The 20028-nt window shown below is 55.3% G+C and overlaps 2 protein-coding genes across 3 annotated transcripts in view; one reads left to right on the plus strand and one right to left on the minus strand.

Moving 5' to 3' along the window:
* TKFC (triokinase and FMN cyclase) overlaps window positions 1-15717 on the minus strand; it is a 16879-nt gene extending 1162 nt beyond the window's left edge. The window contains exons 1-17 of the mRNA XM_027858866.1: window positions 15635-15717; window positions 12930-13029; window positions 7169-7358; window positions 5924-6034; window positions 5641-5822; window positions 5002-5080; window positions 4362-4451; window positions 3866-3900; window positions 3693-3777; window positions 2745-2834; window positions 2370-2486; window positions 1908-2027; window positions 1671-1808; window positions 1312-1418; window positions 1038-1141; window positions 912-945; window positions 713-802 (exon numbers count right to left, since the gene is read on the minus strand). Of these exons, the coding sequence (XP_027714667.1) occupies window positions 713-802; window positions 912-945; window positions 1038-1141; window positions 1312-1418; window positions 1671-1808; window positions 1908-2027; window positions 2370-2486; window positions 2745-2834; window positions 3693-3777; window positions 3866-3900; window positions 4362-4451; window positions 5002-5080; window positions 5641-5822; window positions 5924-6034; window positions 7169-7358; window positions 12930-12932 (1575 nt within the window). The 5' untranslated portion in view covers window positions 12933-13029; window positions 15635-15717. The remainder of the gene's footprint in view (window positions 1-712; window positions 803-911; window positions 946-1037; window positions 1142-1311; window positions 1419-1670; window positions 1809-1907; window positions 2028-2369; window positions 2487-2744; window positions 2835-3692; window positions 3778-3865; window positions 3901-4361; window positions 4452-5001; window positions 5081-5640; window positions 5823-5923; window positions 6035-7168; window positions 7359-12929; window positions 13030-15634) is intronic.
* Window positions 15718-16012: 295 nt separating this feature from the next.
* Window positions 16013-20028, plus strand: part of DDB1 (damage specific DNA binding protein 1) — a 29279-nt gene continuing 25263 nt past the window's right edge. For both annotated transcript variants that reach the window (XM_027858772.1, XM_027858771.1), the window contains exons 1-2: window positions 16013-16117; window positions 18659-18807. In XM_027858772.1, the coding sequence (XP_027714573.1) occupies window positions 16057-16117; window positions 18659-18807 (210 nt within the window). In that variant the 5' untranslated portion in view covers window positions 16013-16056. The remainder of the gene's footprint in view (window positions 16118-18658; window positions 18808-20028) is intronic.

Below are 20028 nucleotides of genomic sequence, written 5' to 3' on the forward strand. Positions count from 1 at the left end.
CAGCCCCATAGCGGTTCTGTTCTTCATCCTCCTACAGCTCAGGCCTGACCACGTCCTTCCCATCGCCTCTAGGATTTTAACTCCTTCACAGCACAGGGCAGCGCTGCGTCTCTTCTCTCCGGGCCTTTGCCCAGGCTGCCTTCCCTCCTCACCTCCGAGGCCCAGAACCCTCGCCAGCTTCCCCTCCCAGGCTTAGCTCCTGAGCCAACCCCTGTGGGAAGCCCGGGCTGACGCCCTCAGCCTGCTCCACCTCCTCAAACCATCCCATACATGCTTACCTGTAGACATCCCTCCCCATACAGACAAACGTGTTAGAATATGCCACTGGATCAAAAGATTAGGATTTAGAGAGAGAAGGGACGTGAAAGGTCATGGAGTTCATTTTACAGAAAATGAGGCATGGAGAGGGTCACACAGCTCCTAGTGTCTGAGGCAGGATCTGAATTCAGGTTTTCCTGACTCCAAGTCTAGGGCTCCAGCCACTGCTCTACACTGCCTCTGTTTACTCTCTCTGTAGCCGCAGGGCCCAGCACAGTGTTTGGCACATGGTAGTGCTGCACAAGTGCCTGCTGGCTTGGCTCTGTCCCAAGACATTCCTCCTGCTCCACGCCTAGCCTCAGATGACCTCCCTGCCCTCTTCCTGAAGTGAGGGCATGACAGACGTTCTCAGTGGGTCACAAGGCCGGCCCCCAGGCTTTGCTGACTGGCTCACCTTGACCGCTTTGCTCAGCACCTGCAGCACGTCGGCCCCCGGGGTCTTCAGGGCGTGGAGTTCCTGGCCTGCGGCCCATAGCGAATCCAGCTGCCCAAGACAAGGGAGAGGAACCCTGAGATGGGCAGGCACTGTGGTGGTTGGGGGGCTCTGAAGGGAACGAGGAAGAGGAGGGCAGCGGAGCAGAGGGCATACGCACCATGGTCCTGTCCCCAGGAGCAGCTTTGCCATACCTGTCAGGACATGCAGAGAGAACCTCAGGTGAGCCAGCGGCCTCCCAGTGTTTACCGAGGGATCATCTCCTGGGCATGGAGGAGTGACTCACCGCTGCATGGCCTCTAGGCCAGCGTCCATGGCAGCAGTCCAGGCGGGGAGGCCAGGCGTGGCCTTGAGGGGCTGGGCAGCCGCAGTCAGGAACAGGCCATAGAGCTGGGGTCCAGAATCAAACCCAAGGAGGCTATGAGCAGTCAGCCTCTACCTTGGTGCCTGCGGCACTGGACTTTCTCAGCCACGGGATCTTCCCCTTGGCCCGAGGGTGCCCCAGCTCCCCGCCCCTGCCCCAGCTCTCCTGACAACGGGCTTGGCTCCCCAGCACTCACCGCCCCTGATGAACCTCCCATCTTCTCCAGCAGGAGCCGGGACAAGCCAGAGAGTAGCTGGTCAGGGCGGCTGGGGGGTGGGCCCTCCTTCAGCCATTCCTGTATTGCTGAAAGAGCAAAGAGAAACTTTGAGCAATGTGGTGGTAGGGGAAGGGGGAAAGCTCAGAGGTCCCGGACCCCAGCACTCCCTAGGCCGAGACCAAGGAAGCATTCACAGTCAACCAGAGGCCGAAACCCAAGGGAAAGAACCGAAGGGGGCTGGGGAGGGAGGGTGGGTGGGGGATCCTCCCATCTGGAGACCAGGACCCGAAGGAGGCCCACGAGGCCTTGATCCCTTCACCCATCCCTCTGGCAGTGACCTCTGGCAGCTCGGCTATGCGTGGTGCCACAATCGCCGTCTCCAGCAGCTCGGTCCAGAGCATTCAGGTGCTCCTCCAGGCCAAGGAGGGTGGCACACACTCGCTGCAGGATGGCAGCTGCCCTCTGGGAGCTAGCACCTGGCAAAGAGAGGCCAGTGGGGAGGGGGCCCGGTGCTCCAGAGAGCTGGGGCTGAGTATCCCCCCCGTGTCACCCCCCCAGCCAGATGGGCAGGGTACCTCCTGTCGCCGTCGGCTCGGTGCCCTCTGGCTTCTCGGTGGGGGCTGCCCGGCTCCGGGTGCGACCCGTCACAGGCACTCTGGCTACGTTGGGCCAGGCCGAAGCTGTGGTTTTGGCATCTGGGAATGAACGGGAGGCAGGCTCAGGCGTGGCACAGCCACATGGCTTGGCTTCCTGAGCTGGAGGGGACGGGGAAGTGGAGGTTCGCAGCCTTCTTGCCTCATGAGAAGAGGATGTGGGGGTTGGGGGAGAGGGTGGAAAGATTGGAGAAGCCCAACCCCACCTTCCCCTCGAGTCAACTACGACAGGAAGGAAAAGCTGGAAGTAAGCTTTCCAGGGGACTGAGTCCCTCACCTTGCCCCTGACCTAGGAGAAAGGCCGTGTTTGCCCAGCCTCCTCGGGTCCCCTCAGCCCATGGGGAGAAGTTCAGGCCTGCAGGACCTTGGCCTTGGGCTCCTCACCTATCAGTTTAAGGAGGGCATCATCTACCAGCAGGAGGGTCAGGGAGATGCCAGCCATTTCCAGTGCTGACATGAAGGTGCCCACCAGGGCCCGGGCAATCTTCACACCACGGGCCTCTAGAATCCAGAGCAGAAGGCAGCCATGAGGACGGAGGGCACGGGGGAGGGCAAGGACCCCCGACAGAAGCCAGGGCAGTAGAGCCGGAGGCCTTGCAGAGGCCGAGGGGCGATGGGCAGATCTCGAGAGAGCCCCACCAACCTCACTCCAGAGGGCCACCTTCCTGGGGCCCTCCTCACTGTCTCCTAACGTTCCTCCTCGTTTCCCAGTGTAGGGATGGCTCCCTAAGGGACATCCCCCCTCAATCTGAGACTCACCGAGGCAGCGGACTGCTGCGTCAGCCATGATGCCCAGCTCCAAGAAGGACAGGCCTCCCAGATTATTGACGACCAGCACCACCAAAGAGCCTGTGGACAGCGGCCCCCACAAATCAATCAGTGTCTCAACAGGAATTGGTTAATTAAGCACGTGGTCTGTGCTAGGCGCCGAGGGTGTGAAGGCAAAGAATGAAACACTCCCTGCTGACCAGGACCTTCTGTTCCAATGAGGCCAACAGGATGAATGTGTCCATCGTATGTAAAAGTGAATGCTACAAATGGCATAATAACAGCCTCTCTGCGGCACCCCAAGGTTTGTAAAGTGCTTCGCAAACACTGTTCCATGCCCATTTTACAGATGTATATGAGGGAGTCAGGTACAAGGCAGTCTGGGAGGGAGGGAGGGCGCCAGCAGGCCCAAGGAGGGGAGTGAGCTCTGGGACGCTCCAAGGGTCAGGCATGTGGGAGGGCCAGAGCAAAGGTGTGGAGGCTGGCGATCAGGTGCCACGTGTGGCCAATAGAGAGAAGGCCAGTTTGGCTGAGTACGAGAGGCAGAGCAGCGTCCAGTGGGCAGGACGATACGCTGGTGCCAGGCTGTGCGGGGCCCTGAAAGCCAGATGAAAGTATTATCCCAGAGGCTATTCCCAGGAAGCCACTGGAGTTGGGCGACTGGATGGGGGTGAGTCAAGACCAACTTTGGCCGTGGTCTGTGGATGGAAGTGAGTCGGGGGCTGGTGAGGAGCCTGCCGTGATGGTCGAGGGGACAGGTGACGAGGGACGACTAACATGGCGGTCGTGTGGACAGCGCGAAGGGGTGGGATGTGAGATGAAGCCATGGGAGGATCTGACAGCTGAGGAGATGTGGGTGAGGGGCAGGGAGGATCGTCGGATAACACCCAGCTTACAGAGCCAGGAGATGGAAGGAGCCTCCCTGGACAGACGACTCACCAGGCCTGACCGGCACATGGGACTCGCTGGAAGGGTCGGTCATGTGGTCAATCATTGTCTTCACTACCTCATCCGCCGTGGCCATCTGTGCATGAGAGGCAAGAGTGAGGGGGGTTTGGCCTAGACCCTGTTCTGGAGCAGCATGAGCTCTGAGCAAGCACTCACCCACCTACCTTCAGCCGACGTACGCCAGCCTCCCCGTGGATCCCTGGGGAAAGAAGACATCAAGGCTATAGGGAACACCAGGTGACATCCCCAGCGTGAGTGGAGATAAGACAGCGTCCAGCCTACGGACGCCCCGGGACGAGGGTCTGCCCGACGGGACGTGCCGCAGGATGGGACAGACTCATGTCAGACATAACAGATAAACGCCCGAGGCTGCTGGGGATGCAGGGCACACATCCTTCCCAGGCAGCCTATGGACACCTCAGGACGAGGGTGTGCCCGACGGGACGTGCCACAGGATGGTACAGACTCATGTCAGACTTAAGGGGTCAAACACCTGAGGCTGCTGGGGATGCAGGGCGCACATCCTTACCCCAGGCAGCCTACGGACACCTCAGGACGAGGGTGTGCCCGATGGGACGTGCCGTAGGATGGGACAGACTCATGTCAGACGTAACAGACAAACGCCCGAGGCTGCTGGGGATGCTGGGCACACATCCTTACCCAAGCCCAGCTCCATTTCATCAACAGGAAGCTGGAAGGTAGGTTTGGAGCCTGGAACGCTGCAGGAGGACAAGCTCGCCCCCAGGGTGCCTAGGAGGAAAGAGGGCAGGACATGTGGCTACCAGCAGTGTGGGCACAAAAGGGCACACAGATGTCCACAGAGGAAGAGCCTGACCGATCAACAATTTAGTCATTCGGGGAGAACATGCTTTGCTCTGGACAGCCCTGTGGGCTGCGCATTCTAGCCTGGCCCCAGGTCACTGCAGGCACTTGATGGGGCGGAGACCCTGGCTAGGTGAAGGGCCCAGCAGGTGGAAATAAAATATGCCTAAGGATCTCCGCAATGGGGAATGGGGGTGAGCGGGGACACCCCAGAATGCCAGTGCCCGAGAGCAGGAGCTCCCCAGACTCTTCAGCCTCTAGCAGCTCACCAGACAGGCTAGTTTGGCTTGCCAGCACTCACGCTTTTGCATCCTTCCTTCAGAAAGGTCCTGTTCCCTCCATAATGCTCCTTTTCCTCCCAGGGAATGGGGAAGCTGTCCCCCCAGGCCAGCACTCATCCCTGGCAGCACAGCCCCACCCTCACAGCACTCACCCCTGACCCCCCACCCCCCAGCCCCACCCCCAGGCCAGCACTCACCCATGACGGCAGCAGCTGCGCTCACTCTGTGAACAATGTCGTCGAGCCCCACACCCGCCTCTGCCAGAGCACCCGCCACCTGTACCAACACAGGGCCAAGCTCCCAAGGGATGAGTGACTCCACAGTTTGGGGCAGGGAGGGCAGGGGTTGATGTTAAGGGGCAAAGGAGAGAAGCCTCCCTGGTGAGGTGCCTCCCTCCCGGTCAGTCGCAGCCAATGGGCCTGACCTTCCTGGGGAGGGGGGGCTGTCAGAGGGGGAGATTTCGAGGGGCAGACCTGGGTACTAGCGATGGCTCTTCCACTCACTACCTGTGTGACCCTGGCCAAGTCACTTCCCTCTCTGGGCCTCAGTTGTCTCACTGAGCTGAGCTGGGAGGCACCTTCTAGTTGTGACTGCACTTGTCAATCCTAGGGAGGGGTGAAAGAGGGCACCCCATCGCAGCTGATCATGGCACGGGGGACAGGATGGTCAAAGGGGAAGAGAGGAAGCAGTGCCCAAGAAGGCGGACCTCCATCCCACAGGTGAGGCTCAGGGCAGGAGTCCTAGAGGAGTCCTCTACGTGCACGCCTACTACATGCGAGGCACTGGGTGCCAGGGCACCAAGACACAAACAGACCCTGCCCCCCGGGAGCTCCCACCTTGTGGATGAGCACTGTGCCACAGAGGCCCCGCCTGCCCGCCTTCTTCAGGCTGGTAAAGGCGCTGTCATCGCCGATGACAACCATCTCCACTGGGATGCCCTCCGCCCGGGCCTGCTCCCGGGCCAGCCCGAAGTTGAGTCGATCACCGGTATAATTCTTCACGATGAGCAGCGTCCCCGCTGCAGAAGCCAGAGTGGGTCAGGAAGCCCTCGCCCCTTGGTTCTCCTGCCCTCCCCTCCCCAAGGCCACATGAAGCATTGCTGCACCAAGCCCACCATACCTGTGCCAGCCTGAGCCACTGCCCGTATCGCAGCCAGGATGCTGCCAACCGCGGGGGACGTGAACACCGCACCAGCGATGACCCCGGTCAGCATCCCTTTGCCTATAAAACCTGGAGGGAGAAAGGCGAAGGTGAGGGGCTGTGCCCTGCAGGGTCCTCTTCCCTCCAGCCCCCACCCCACTGCCTCTGTTCTCAGCAGTTCTGTCCTTTACACAGAGCTCCGGGGAGTCCAGAAGCCTGAGGGATGGTCCCGGCCCTCAAAGGGCCTCCTGTCTTATTGGGAAGACAAGACCAGCACGTGTGAAAATGCTTCAGGAAAGACACAGAGCAGGCTCCATTACGGACCAGCCCCTATGAGCCTCTGCTGAAGTCCCCGCAGGAGGGATGCCTCGGGGGGGGGTGGGGGGGTGGGGAGGGGGGCTATGGCAGTGACCCCGGGCCCTTCAGGACCAAGCTCTTCCTGCAGAGGCTGCCGTTCCAGGACCAGCCTGACCAAATTCTGAGAGGCGCACGCCACATAAATGTCACAATACTGCTGTGCTCTCAGAAGCCTCAAGCGGCGCTGTTTCCAAGAAACCTCGGAAGACTTGTGTGAACTGATACAGAGAGAAGCGAGAAGGACTTATACAACAGCAACAAGGTTCTGAATACCAACACTCCCGAGGGATTTAAGACCTCCGGTCACTACAGTGACCCAGCCACGTGCGACAACTGTCCTCAGAGGACGGAGGGCGACGCAGCCTCCCACCTCCTGGCAGATGACGGACACAAGAAGATGAGAAACGAGACAGACATTTCTGGCCACGGCCACGGGGGGGATTCGTTTTTCTAGATTATGCTTATTTGTTACAACGCGGGTCTTCCCCTCCAATGTAGAGAAGGGAAAGGGGATTCTTGTTAAATTTTTTAAAATTAATCTTTTTGAGGAGGAGGAGGGGGAGAAAATTTAAAACTCAAAATCTAATGGAAGTGAATGTTGAAAACTAAAAATAAATGAGTTAATAATTTTTTAGAAACATAAAAATAAATAAATTTTTTTAAAAAGAGAAACAGCATTGGAAGTGAGGAGGAGAGCATAAGCAGAGCACTGAGGCAGGAGACAACGAAGACGCCAGTTTGACTATGGCTGGATCTCTCTCCCTTGGGCCTCAGGTCCCTGATGCTCTGAATCTCCCCACATCCTCCTGCACCTCATCCCCAAGCCCTCTGCCTGGTGTGGGCCCTTTGTCCTCTCCAGCCGCTCACCCGCATGGGCAGGCTCATGGCCAGAGCCCCCGCCCGACAGCAGGGCCACCCGTCCCTTCAGGCTCTCCAGATCAGAGCGCAGGGCCACTCGGTGTCCTTGTAGAATCTGGAGGTCAGGGTTACAGGCCACCAGCCCGGCCAGGGCATCATCGGCACAGCCTGTCACAGAATTCACCAGCTTCTTGGAGGACTGTTGGGAGAGAAAGTGAGGAGTCAGGATATCCCCAAAAGAAACATTTACCCTTCAACGCACCACTATGGTTTCCCCTCCAACTCCTTAGGTTAGAACAGCAAAGGGGCATCAGGGGAGGCCTTAAAATCATCACCCAGTTCAATCCTGCCTCAGACCTTTACTAGATGTGGAACCCCGGGCAACAATCTCGGATTCAGTTCCCTTGGCAGTAAAATGGGGATGATAGTCACTTAACCCCAATTGCCTAAAAATAAATAAATAAAATAACATAAAATAAAATGGGGATGATAAAAGCACCTACTTCATAGGACCCAGAGAATCAAATGAAATAATGTAGGTACGTAAAGTGCTTTGGAAACCTCATTATTAGCCTGGCATTCAAGGCTCAGCTGTTTGACTCTGCTCTCCTTTTCCGCCTTATTTCAGAGTCCTCTCCTCATGTACCTGCTCTGCCTTTCCCAAAATCATTCTACCATCTCCTCACTCTGCACTCACACAGACTATCCCCTCCAGGCCTGGTGGAAGTCCTTCTGGAGGCCAGAGGCTGCTCAATTTTATCTTTGCCCCTCTAGGACCTAGTCCAGAGCCAAGTGGATTGAAATACTCCTCTTCCCTCGAGGCCGGGCTCAGCCAATCAACAAGCATTTGTGAAGGATGTCTGGAGCTGGGCTAAATGGGGGGAGGGAGATACCAAGCCCTCAAGGAACTCATTCTAATGGGGGAGATGGTGGAGGGTGGAGGGGGTGTCCCAGTGAGTCTCCAACAAACTGAGACATGGAAAGAGAACCTAGAAAAGCCCAACTAAATATGAAGAGGCCCTGGAGACAGCTACCCCAGCTCCAGAGTCCCAACTACATTCATACTTTTGTCCCCAGGCTCCCCACTAAATCTAGAAAGGAATGTTGTTGTTCAGTCATTTCAGTTATGGCTGACATTCCATGACCCCATTTGGGGTTTTCTTGGCAGAGATACTGGGGTGGTTTGCCATTTCCTTCTCCAGCTCCTTTTACAGGTGAGGAAACTGAGGCAAGCAGGGTGAAGTGACTTGTCCGGGTCACACAGCTAGTAAGTGTCTGAGGCTGAATCTGAACGTCCTGGCGCTCTGTGCACTGTGCCACCTAGGTGACCCTAGGCAGCAGTAGGGGAGGCAGAATTGACTGGATTCACATCATGCTAATCACATTTAGGAAAGGTAGAGCAGCCTACTGAGAGAAGGGGGTTTCGAGCCAGGAGAGATAAGACATCTCTGTCTTCTGCTGTAGGTGACGATCTCAGAGCTGGGGTACTGAGGGACTCAAAGGGAAGATTCTAAACTAAGGGTCTTTCCTTTGCTTTAGTTAAGCTGAAAAGCCACCGTAGAGCTCCCAAAGCCAGTGGCTAAAGCTGGAAACGACTGCAGCCACTCACCAAAGAGTGAGCCAGGGACTTCGTGCCTGGGAGGAGCCCACGGCCTGGTCACTGCCTGGTCCAGGCTTGCCCTGGGGAGATCAGCGCTATGGGCTCCACACAGTAACCACTGAGCTGCCTCAGTGTGGCCTGCCTGGACCAGCGGCCGGGCAGCCACCAAGCTCTTGGGACCTCTTTGACCTGTGCCGACGCTGGACTGGTCCAGGCAGCTGAGAGAGCTCACCTGTCTGGAGCAAGTCCTGGAGATGCTCAGCTCTTACCCATCCCACGGCCTGCAGTGAACTGAGGACTCTCGAGAGCAAGAATGTCAAATACAGCCCTCCATGGCCCATGTTGACTTAGAAAACTACAAACTAACATCATTTGTGTTATGTTGTGTTTTTATTTACCATGTTAAACATTTCCCAATTACATTTTTTGGGGGGGGGCTAGTCAATGGGGTTAAGGGACTTGCCCAGGGTCACACAGCTAGTAGGTGTTATGTGTCTGAGGCTGGATTTGAACTCAGGTCCTCCTGACTCCAGGGCTGGCGCTCGATCCACCGTGCCATCTAGCTGCCCTCCCAATTACATTTTAATCTGGTTCTGGACACAAGTTTAATACTTCTGCTCTTGAGAAAGAAAGGAGACGGAGCCCTTGTTCACTTGTCAGTCCCGTGGCTCCATGTGTCCCTACACGTGAGCCTGGTTATCATTGTACTTGCTTTTCATGACCACTCTCCCTAACAGGCCCTGTGTGTTTTTGTGAGAGAGGACATACCAGTTCTGAGTGAGAAGCTTTGTAACTAACATTCTTGCCATGCTGTTTGAGTAAATGCCTTTGTTAAAGAATTAAATCTACCGTCTCATGGTGATGGGAATCGCACTAGTAGGGGCTCATAAGGCAGAATTAAGAAGATGGCCAGCCACAGGATTGCCCTTCATATCTTGAAAGTAATAGAAAGTAATTAGGTCCCTCAGGGGACCCAGTCTGCCCATGCTGGCTCAGTGCAGGACAGTGAGTCCAGAGTGGGGTATTAAACACAAGTCAGAATGGGAAGCTTAGATGTTGCTCACTCCACAAAGCTTCTCTTGATCTCCACTTGTAATCTCAATACTGGAGTGAGGTCTAAGGCAGAACAGATCTGGCCGATTGCAGGGGATGGGGGGAGTACCACAAACTTACTTCCCCTCTCTATAATCAGCCAGGCCCCACAACTCCGCTGATCCTGGCCTTTGACACCGGCCCTGCTCTCTACCATCCGTGTCCTTCCCCATCCCTACCTGCCATCTTTCTACTTCTTGCTCAGGACTGATATTCAAATCAATATTACCATTGCTACCATGGTGAAAGGCATGACAACCTCCTGCCCATCCAGGTGAGCTCCAACCGCCAGGCTATTCTGACCATTCGTTATGCTGCCTAGAGGCCTTCTTCTATTGTTAACCTAGACCTGTACCACCCCCTGGGAAATTACTTTGTATCTATTTCATAATTAAATTTCTGTGTATGTACTGTTTTCCTACCAATAGAATATAAGCTCCTTGAGGGCAGGATCTGGGGCTGTTCTTTTGACATAGTAGGTCTTTTCAATTCTACCTCCACAATATGTCTCCCCTTGTCTCCGCTTCCAAAGCCAACTGTCTTAGTGTGGGCCTGATCATCTCTTACCTAGACTATCACAAGAGATTCTTGTCTCTCTGCTTCCGACCCTCCCCCCTGCAAGCCTTCAGCCGCACAGCTGCTCATACCATCGTCCTGAGGCATGAGGTCTGACCAGAGCTGGAACTAGCAATTCTCATGCCTGGGGCAAACACCACAAAATGGCCTGGTTGGAGGCAGGACCATGGGACTCAAGACACAAGGCCCAGGGGGGAAATAACCTGAAATACTGCCCAGTAGCAGGAGACAGAGACCCTGGCCCACTCAAGGGCATTTTCACTGAAGAGGAGAGAGGGAGGTGGGGTGGACCAGGGCAGAGTTCACCTGGACTGCAGCTATCAGAGCTAACTATTCTTTCTAATTGGGTACTAAGCTCGAGGTTTTTACCTGCTGAAGGAGAACAAGGGTTGTCGGCACCCTCTAAATTTCTCTATCCTGAGCCAAAGTTCTGGCTACCCCACACTAGTTACCACCTGGAGTCTAAGCCCGTCATGCTCCTACTGAACACTCTCTACTGGCTTCCTAAGGCCCCTGGGACCAGGTAAACTCCTCAGCTTGGCACTTAAGCCCCACGGCCTGTCTTTTGGGCTCCTTTCCAGATTTAATTTACCTGACTGCCCCTTAACGTACGTAATGATCCTGCCTAATATTCTAAGGTGCTCCAGCCAGACTGCTGAACCTGATTTTCACAAGATCACAGACTGAGAAGCAAAAACGATCCCCACATTTTCCAGATGAGGAAACCGAGGCTGGAGAAGTGAAAGGGCTGATTTCAGGTCCCACAGGGTCAGGATTCCAACGCAGAGTCCTAGGAGTCAGGAAGCAGTAGCCTTTCCTCCTGGGACGTCAGCCTGGGTCCGCCCTGAGAAGAGGGACGGAGGATGGGCCAGAGGTCAGCCTGCAGGGCCTCTCTCCATTAGAGAGGGCCAAATGGGAACCAAGGCCTGGAAAATGCTCCCCAAACCTTCAAAGTCTTACAGAAATGCTGGCTATTTATGTTATCTGAACAATAATTCCTATTATTCCACTAATGCCTTCTGGTGGATGAAAGGCGACATTACAGCCTTTCTGGCCCTGCTACAGGCTTGGGTCTGTTAATGGCTGAAAGGGACCCCAGAGGCATTCAGGCCATCTCCCTCATTTTATAGATGAGGGAACTGAGGCCCAGAGAAGTCACAGAATCAACCTATCAGCCGATCCACGCACATTTATTAATTGCTTACTGTATGGCAGGCACTGTGGCAATCACAGAGTCAGAGCCGGAAGGGCTCTTTCGAGATCCTCTCCCTAATTTTACACAGGAGGAAACTGAGGCAGGGAGGCATTAAGGGGCTTAAGCGCTCAAGGCCCCTGCCAGCACAGTAGCCAAGCCAGGTGCCCTGACTCTAAGGGGGATGAATGAGGGGGCTTCTTCCAGCTCTGAATTCACGTCCCCACGATCCTGCCCATCACCTGCGGCCTCTTGCCTTCTGGTGAGATGTAACCCACCACAAACAGGCCAGCGGCACCTGAGGGACAGCCTCGGTCTAGAGGGGAAGGACAGGTAAGTGCCCAAGTGTAAGGGGAGGACAGAGGCAAAGGGCACCAGCCCTGACCACAAGCAGGCAGTGGTGTGGTCAGTTCAGGGGAACCTGAGAGAGGAGTGCTAGGCCTGGGCCCCATGCCCCAGCAGCTAGCCCGCCAGCCCCGCTGGTGACACAGACCGGCCCCCTCATTTTACAAATGAGGAAGTAAAAACCAGAGAGGTCACAGGATTTGCCTGAGATCACGGAGCTGGGGCGTCTCCTGCCTCCTCATCGTTCCCATGACCATGCTGCCTCCCACCAGTGAGGTGATCCATCTGCCAGGCTAGAGAAAGTCTTTTCTGATTCCTGCCCCCCCCCCATTCTTCTAAAATTACTTTGTATATACTTTGTAGTCACTCACTTCCCCCATCCCAAGTAGAATCTAAGCTCTCTGAGGGTAAGGACTTGTATACCCAGTGCCTGGCTCAGTCCTTGGCACGTAGTAGAAGTCTAACAAGTGTTTGTTGAACTGACAATGAGCTTCGGCATTGAGGTTAAGAGGAAGAACCAGAAGGCCATGGGCGTCTTGCCCTGGGAAGAACTCAACCGTGATGGTTACAAAGCCCAGGACACACGGAGGAGGCCAGGGCCAAGCCTGATTCTGTCCAGCTCAGAGTCGGTGGCTTGGCTGAATCCTGAACTCGGCACAGCCCAGCACTCCTGACGCCAGGGCTCAGGGCGCCTGGCGTCCGCCTGAGTTAGTGCCGTGCTCTTCTGTTTAGCTCAGCTCTGGGGCACCCCTGCTCCCCTGTATGGGAGGCCTGGTCACTCAGATCAGCCTGGAAGGGGGCTTCCCAGTCCCACTGGTAGCCAAGGTCCGAGGAGGCACTGTTCTGGTTTGGGCAGCTTCTAGCGGCTACCACTGTCAGCCGGCCCGTGCTCTGAGGCCAGACACCACCAGTGCCTGTTTGAGCCCAGGGCTCCCTTCTCCCTCCTCAGGCCCTGAAGAACTCACCATGGTGGGCAGGATTGCCAGGAGGAAGCAGAATCCACCAAGAGTTCTTCTGAACCAGCGGCTGCCTCAGGGGCTATTTGTCCACTGGGACTCTTCTTAGCTGAAAGGAGACAGCGAGAGTGAATGGGGTTAGGTGAAGTGGAGGCAGTATTTGGAGACCTGGATGAACAGGGGCTGGCTTATTAAGGGGCTGAGCCACGCCAAGCACCTTGGCACCAGCAGGAGCTCTCCACCTGCCAGGATACTGCTCCCACCTGGGACTTCGGTCCGAGTCCAAATTCTAACACGTGGCTCTGCGCTGGAGTGTGGGAGGCCCAGAGGAAGGAGGACCAAAGTCCACACATGCCCCAAATCCTCTCCCTCTGCTGCAGGAAAATCGATCCGGGGCACACATCCAATCTTTGGGAGCAGGGCTGGGCTCGAACACTCAAGGCAAGGACATCCCATGAAGTCTGGGCAGGCTCCCACGTTGGTGAGTATGGATACCCGCCAGTGACCTCCTGGGGCCGGGGGGGAACAAAGCAAACAACCACTGATTTTTTTGGCTCCCAGAAGAAGCTGCCCCTGCATCCTAAAACTGGGGAAATGAGATGGAGCAGGCACTGCAGTGCAGTGGAAAGAGTCAGGGACTTGGGTTTGAATCCAGTCTGTTAATTACTAGCTGGGAGACCTCAAACATGTCATTTAAACCCTTTGTGTCAAAGTTTACCTGTCTGCAAAAGAAAGGCATAGGAATGGTGATGTTAGAGGGTCTGATGGTGAAGCGTGCCTCTCTCCTTTTGGCAGAGATGTGGTGGACTACGGGTGCAGAATGAGGCATACATTGTGTGGAAGCATATTAAATTCTTTTTAGTTCAACTGAAAATATTAAGAAATGGTATTTTTTTTGGAACACTAATGCATTGTTGGTGGAGTTGTGAAATGATCCAACCATTTTGGAGAGCAATTTGGAACTATGCCCAAAGGGCTATCAAAATGTGCATACCCTTTGACCCAGCAATAGCACTTCTAGGGCTATATCCCAAAGAGATCATACAAATGGGCAAAGGACCCACACGTGCAAAAATATTCATAGCAGCTCTTTTTGTGGTGGCAAAGAATTGGAAATTGAGAGGATGCCCATCCATTGGGGAATGGCGGAACAAGTTGTGGTATATGAATGTAATGGAATACTGTTGTGCTATAAGAAATGATGAACAGGCTGACTTCAGAGAAACCTGGAAAGACTTGTATGGACTGATGCTGGGTGAAGTGAGCAGAACCAGGAGAACATTGTACATGGTAACAGCCACATTGTGCAATGACTAATATTGATAAACTCAACCCTTCTCAGCAATGCAAGGATCTAAGACATCTCCAGAGGCCTCGTGATGGAAAATGCTATCCATATTCAAAGAAAGAACTAAGGAAGTTGAATTGCTATTTTTTTTTTCTCTTCTGTTGAGTTTTGTTTCCTCTTTCTGATGGTTCCTCCTATTGGTTCTATTTTTTGCTTACAACATCACTAATGTGAAAATATGTGTAATAGGAATGTAAATGTATAGCCTGTATCAGATTGTGCACCGTCTTGGGGACGGTGGTGGGGAGGAAGGGGGAGAAAAATTTTAAACTCAAAAGCACATGGAAGTGATTATTGATAAATCAAAATGAATTAATAAAAAATTTAAACAAAAGAAATGGCATTTTTTTCCAGCCTAAGTTCCTTTTTGGACTAGATAGAATAAAGGTGAAAAGGTAAAGGCTGAGGTCCCAGAAATGAATCCAGGGTGAAAACCACCCCTAACTTGGCCTCCTACGGGCATCTTCCTCCTTCGTGTCCCAGGATTAAGATGCTGGGGTTTTGGAGGGTCAAGCCCGGGCTGCATTTTAAAACCTTCTGGTTCCAGACTCCCGTATTTGTTACTTGGCGTGGTCATGGGGTCGGAGGGCCACCGGCCGGTGTGACCGTCTGGATCCGGCCTAATTCTAACTGAAGTGTGCCCGAAGTCGGGGCGCCCTGCTTTCCCCCCTCCGCTGTCGGGGTGTCTGCTGGGGGCTGGGCCTGCCTGGCAAGCCTGGTCCTGGGGAGGCTCCGTGGGGGGGGTCTCTATGCCAATCTCTCCTGGGCCTGACTCCCGGGCAGCCCTCCCCTTCCCAGGCCGGTCCGGGGTGAGGCCCCCGCGGGAGAGCTGCGGACCCGACTCAACGCTGCTCTGTTACAGGCCGGGAAACAGAGACCCACGAAGGCCAGGCCGCGTGCTACCAAGTGCCAAGGCCAGGGGCTCGCTCTCTCTCCCTCTCTCGGGGGCACACACGGGGCTCTGCACACAGCAGGTGCTTAATAAGTGCCCGTGGCCTCGGAGCCCCTCGAGCCGGTGCGGGTGACCCGGGCACACGCTCGGAAAAGGGCTGCGGGGTCCAGGAGCAGGGAACGGTGAGGGAGGGGGGCCATGCCAAAGTCCTGGGTGCATGGAGGGGCTGGGTCGCCCTGGGCAGGCGGGAGAGGCAGGAGCAGCAGCGCGGCACCAGCTGTGGGAGGAGCCGGGCATGCACGGGAAGGGTGGGGGGAGGGGGGCGGGGAGCGGGAGGCCGCGGCTCCGGATTGGGGGACTGCGGCGCAGGGGGCGGGCTCAGAACGCGGGGCGCGAGTTCTGAGGAGGGGGGTGCTGAGGGGGAACTGGCGTTAGCGCTCTCTCCTTCTCCCCCCGCCCCCCGCGCGAGCTCACCTGCCGCCAAGCCGCGAGGCGCCTGCTCCGCTCCTTACGCGCCGAGGGGGGGCGGGTAGAGCGTCCTTCCATCCGGGGCTCGGCGGAAGGGGGCGGGGCCTGCGGCCCGCCGGCGTCTTCGGGCTGGGGAAGCGCGCTGAGACCTCCGAGCCGCTAGGGGAGCTCAGGACGCCCGTCCCGTGGTGCCCCGCGGCCAGGGCGCTCTAGGGGGCGGCGGCGGCGCGTCTCGGCGGCGGCGGCGGCGGCGGCGGCGGCGGCGGCGGTGGTGGTGTAGGTGCGGAGGCTGCGCGCGGGGTCCGCTCGTCTCTCGGCCGTCGCCGCGTCCGTGTCCGTGTCCGTATCCGCGGCCGCCCGAGCCCCTCGCCCCCTCGGCCCCCGCCCGCTCCGCCCCCGGCCCGCCCGGCCCGGGCTCCGGCCTCGACATGTCGTACAACTACGTGGTGACGGCGCAGAAGCCCACGGCCGTCAACGGCTGCGTGACGGGTGAGGGAGGCCGCGGGCCGGGGCGGGGGAAACTGAGGCCCGCCCGGGGAGGGGCCACGTGCGGCCGGCGGCTCGCCGAGCTGCAGGGGGAAACTGAGGCCTGCCCGGGGAGGGGCCATGTGGCCCAGAACTCCCGGCGCTCCTAGCTGCCGGGGGAAACTGAGGCCCGCCTGGGGAGGAGCCATGTGGCCCAGAACCTCGGGGGCTCGCTGGGCTACAGGGGAAACTGAGGTCCTTCAGGGGAGGGCTTTGACCCACCAGGCTTGCAGCTGCGAGTGACCTTAGAGAGCATGCAAGCACGGCGCTACACCCGGGGAAACTGAGGCCTCAGAGGGGAGGGGCGCCCCCCCAGGGGCCCTGGAGACGGGGGTCCTCATCTTTCCAAGGTCGCCCCCAGCCTCTCCCCCCCGATCTGAGCCAGTGAACTAGATCAGAACCAGGCTCTGGCCACCCGGAGCTTAACCTCCTGCCGGGCCGTGTGCAGAGGGGTTTGGGGGACCCTCGCTGGGAGGAGCAGACCCCGCCTCTTCCTGGTGCCCGGGGTGGGGGTGGGGACCTTGACCTCAGCCCCCGTGATGCTCGTGCGGAGGCCTGAGGCTCACAGCGGGAGAGGCATAGGATCAGCTGTTGACCAGGAAGGGGCTTGAGGGGTCTGCTGTAGACCCCCCTGCAGAGGGAGGGGAGTCGGAAGCAGACGGGGCCACAGGGGCCATCGGGGCCATCGGCCCGTCTGAACACATACCTACCGATGGCCGTCTGCCTTTGGCTTGAAGTCCTCCAGCATAGGGAAACCCGTTTCCCCCGGAATTTGGGGTCGGAGATTCTTCCTCACCTCAGCCGAGATGTGCATGTCAGCATCTTCCACGGGCGGCTCTTAGCTTCGCTTCCTGGGCCAAGTGGGACGAGTTCAACCCTTCTTCCGCTTGAGGGTCTTCAGATAAGTCAAGACATCTGATCCCGAGGTCCCTAGGTCTTGGGCATCGGCCGAAGGGATCTCGCCTCCCCTCGGCAGAGATGAAATGAGCTCTTGGAGTGCAGAGGCTTCAGACAGGGGTCAAGTGGAAGGAGCCTGTAAGGAAAGTCTGTGTGTCAGGCCTGGCCCTGATGCTTGACCATCTGTGTGACCTCTGCCTTCACCTCAACGGGCCTCAGCTTTATCCCAAGCACAATAAAGGGATTGGGCCTGGGTCATAGATTCTTAATGTGGGGTCCATGAATTTGGTTTTATATGTGTTGATAACTGTTTCAGTATAATTAGTTTCCTTGTAGTCCTGTGTACAGTATTTTATTTTATGCATTTAAAAACACTCCAAGAAGAGGTCTGTAGCTTCCACCAGACTGTCACAAAGAGTCAGTAACACAAAAAAGAAGAATCTGTGGATGCCCCTTCCAGCTCTTAACAGTCTGAGAATGCAGAGAGGGAATGAAAAAATCTTAGATTTGGAGGTAGAAGACCTAGGCTCAAATCATTCCCTGTGTGAACTTTAACTCTGGGCCTCAGTTTCCTCATCTGTGAAATGAAGGCTTTGAACAAAGGATTTCTAACTTTTCTTCTAGCTCTAGGTTCTCTGATCCCCTGAATCAGGTAGGGGGGTCACAAGACTGAGATGAGGTGAAAGCACTGATAAGAAGTTCCTTGTAATATCCCACATAAGGACACTAGGAACTTCACACTTTACAGCTGTCTAGATTTGCCTTTTTACTTGACAAAAATCCCCTTACTGGCCTCCTGATAAATGGGTCTCCAGTCTGTTTAGATGGAGCAGCTGTTTATACCGAGGAACAGGTGGAGGGGAGAGGGCAAGGGCTAAACATTGGGTTCCCACTGTTAGCCGGCCAAGTGTGGGAATTACTTTTAGTAATAACAGGGCAAGTCAGTGGTTTCTAGAAGACACAAGTATTGTGGACTGGATCTCCCTGGGCCTAAGACCTTTAATGAGTAACATGCACCCAAAGCACCCCATTCCTCAGTACCTATTGCCATGGTACCAAGAAGCCCTGATACGTGGGCTATTTGAGCTCTTGAAGTACTGGGAAGGGGCCAGAAGATGGTGGTCCTTTGTACTGAACATCTGGCCCCACTTCTGTAATTGTGGAGACTAGGTAAAGATTGGTGTTGAGCAGGGATGTCCTACAGTCCAGGATTGAAAACTGTGACAGAAGCTGTAAGACTTGAGAGAGAAAGAGTGAGTGTGTGTGTGTGTGTGTGTGTCTATCTATCCATGTCCTTCTGTGTTCTGTATCTGTCTTTCTGTTGATCAGCCAATTGGTCTCTCCCTCACAGGGGCTTTAATTGACGAGAGCCAATCAAACAAAGCCATTTTTTCTGGCTCCTAGAAAGGGTCCAATTTTTGCGGTCTGATTTTTCAAAGGATCCTGGTTTTTTCCTTGTGAATATATGGGAGTGAGATTGTTTCAAGCAGAAAGAAGGGAAATGGGAGAAGTGTAGGAGGGTTCCTAGGCTTTTTGACTTGAGGCACTTTGGGAGCCCTTGGACTAGGCCCTTTCTTCTACCTGAGAGGACTGTGGCAATTTTTTCAGGTCACTTCACTTCTGCTGAAGACTTGAATCTGCTGATTGCCAAAAACACACGGCTGGAGATCTATGTGGTCACCGCAGAGGGGCTGCGGCCTGTTAAGGAGGTGGGCATGTACGGCAAGATTGCTGTTATGGAGCTCTTCCGCCCCAAGGTAAGCACCTCACTGCCTCCAGGCCTCCACCCCATGGACCGGTGGGCAGGCATTAGCCAGCTTCTTGTTTTTAATCACAGTCTGGGAGTGGTCCAGTAGGATAGGAAGACTGGGCCTGAAGCTCTTCTCCCTTTGAAGGGTGAATTCATGCTTGAATGGCCTTGGACCTTGGAAAGACTCTCTTAGAAGAAAAAGGGGCCTTTTGGAAAATTTCTGAATTTCTTTGAGGATGAACTTTAAGTTCTGGATGCCAGATGTCTTTGTCCAACCAGTTACTCATTTTTATGCCTTTTCAATGCCTCCATTAAAGTACTCTTGATAGCTAATCACTTGGGGGAGCGGAGCTTTATGACTGTGTAGAGGTGACCCTGACTTCTCAAAAGCCAGGCCAGTCGAGTGCAAACCCTGGTGAGTCCTACCAAGCCAGAAAGACTTTTAGGAATGAGTCGTGGATAATGCTGTCTAGGAGCCAGCCCTAGAGGCGGCTAGGTGGCACAGTGGATAGAGCTCCCGCCTTGGAGTCAGGAGGACCTGAGTTCAAATCTGGTCTCAGACACTTGACACTTACTAGCTGTGTGACCCTGGGCAAGTCATTTAACCCCATTGCCTAGCCCCCCCCAAAAAAAGTGTTATATAGGAGCCAGCCCTGGTGCTGGCGGTGCCACCCACAGTTAGGAAGTCACTGGTCTGTAAGTCATTCAGGCAGGTTTTCCCAAAAGTGATTTGAGACTGACAAGGAAGCAAAGTGTTAAAGGTTTAAAAAAAGAGAGACTCTTTCCCCTCTGCTCCTTGTTCCTTTTGCTCTGTGTTATGGAAGTGATTTCAAGGCTTCACTTGAAGCATTATTGCTTCCCTTGTGGAATAACCACCTTCCCCTTGTAATTTATAGAGACTTGCTTTTTGTCCTGCCCATCTCTGTGAGCAGTCCTAAAGACAGGAGAAACTGTCCCCTTGCTCAGAATCCCTGTGGCAGACCGAAGCAGACCATGAACATCTAAGGCATTTTGAGGAGGACATCAACCTTCTGTCTATGAGAGCACACTAAAACTCCCAGCATTTCTTGGGAGATTCCAATATTTACTTGGAATTAGTGACCGGAAGCTCAATCCTAATCTTGGTGAAAGTGGGTGCCATTGAAAGTTCTGTACTGACGAGCCTGGAGTCCAGTCCTTTTATGAAGGGGATTTGTTCTGTGAAGTTCAGACGCAGTTAAGGGGCTGC

This window comes from Vombatus ursinus, unplaced genomic scaffold (assembly GCF_900497805.2).
Source record: "Vombatus ursinus unplaced genomic scaffold, bare-nosed wombat genome assembly UNPS02013931.1, whole genome shotgun sequence".
In the NCBI taxonomy this organism is placed as follows: Eukaryota; Metazoa; Chordata; class Mammalia; order Diprotodontia; family Vombatidae; genus Vombatus; species Vombatus ursinus.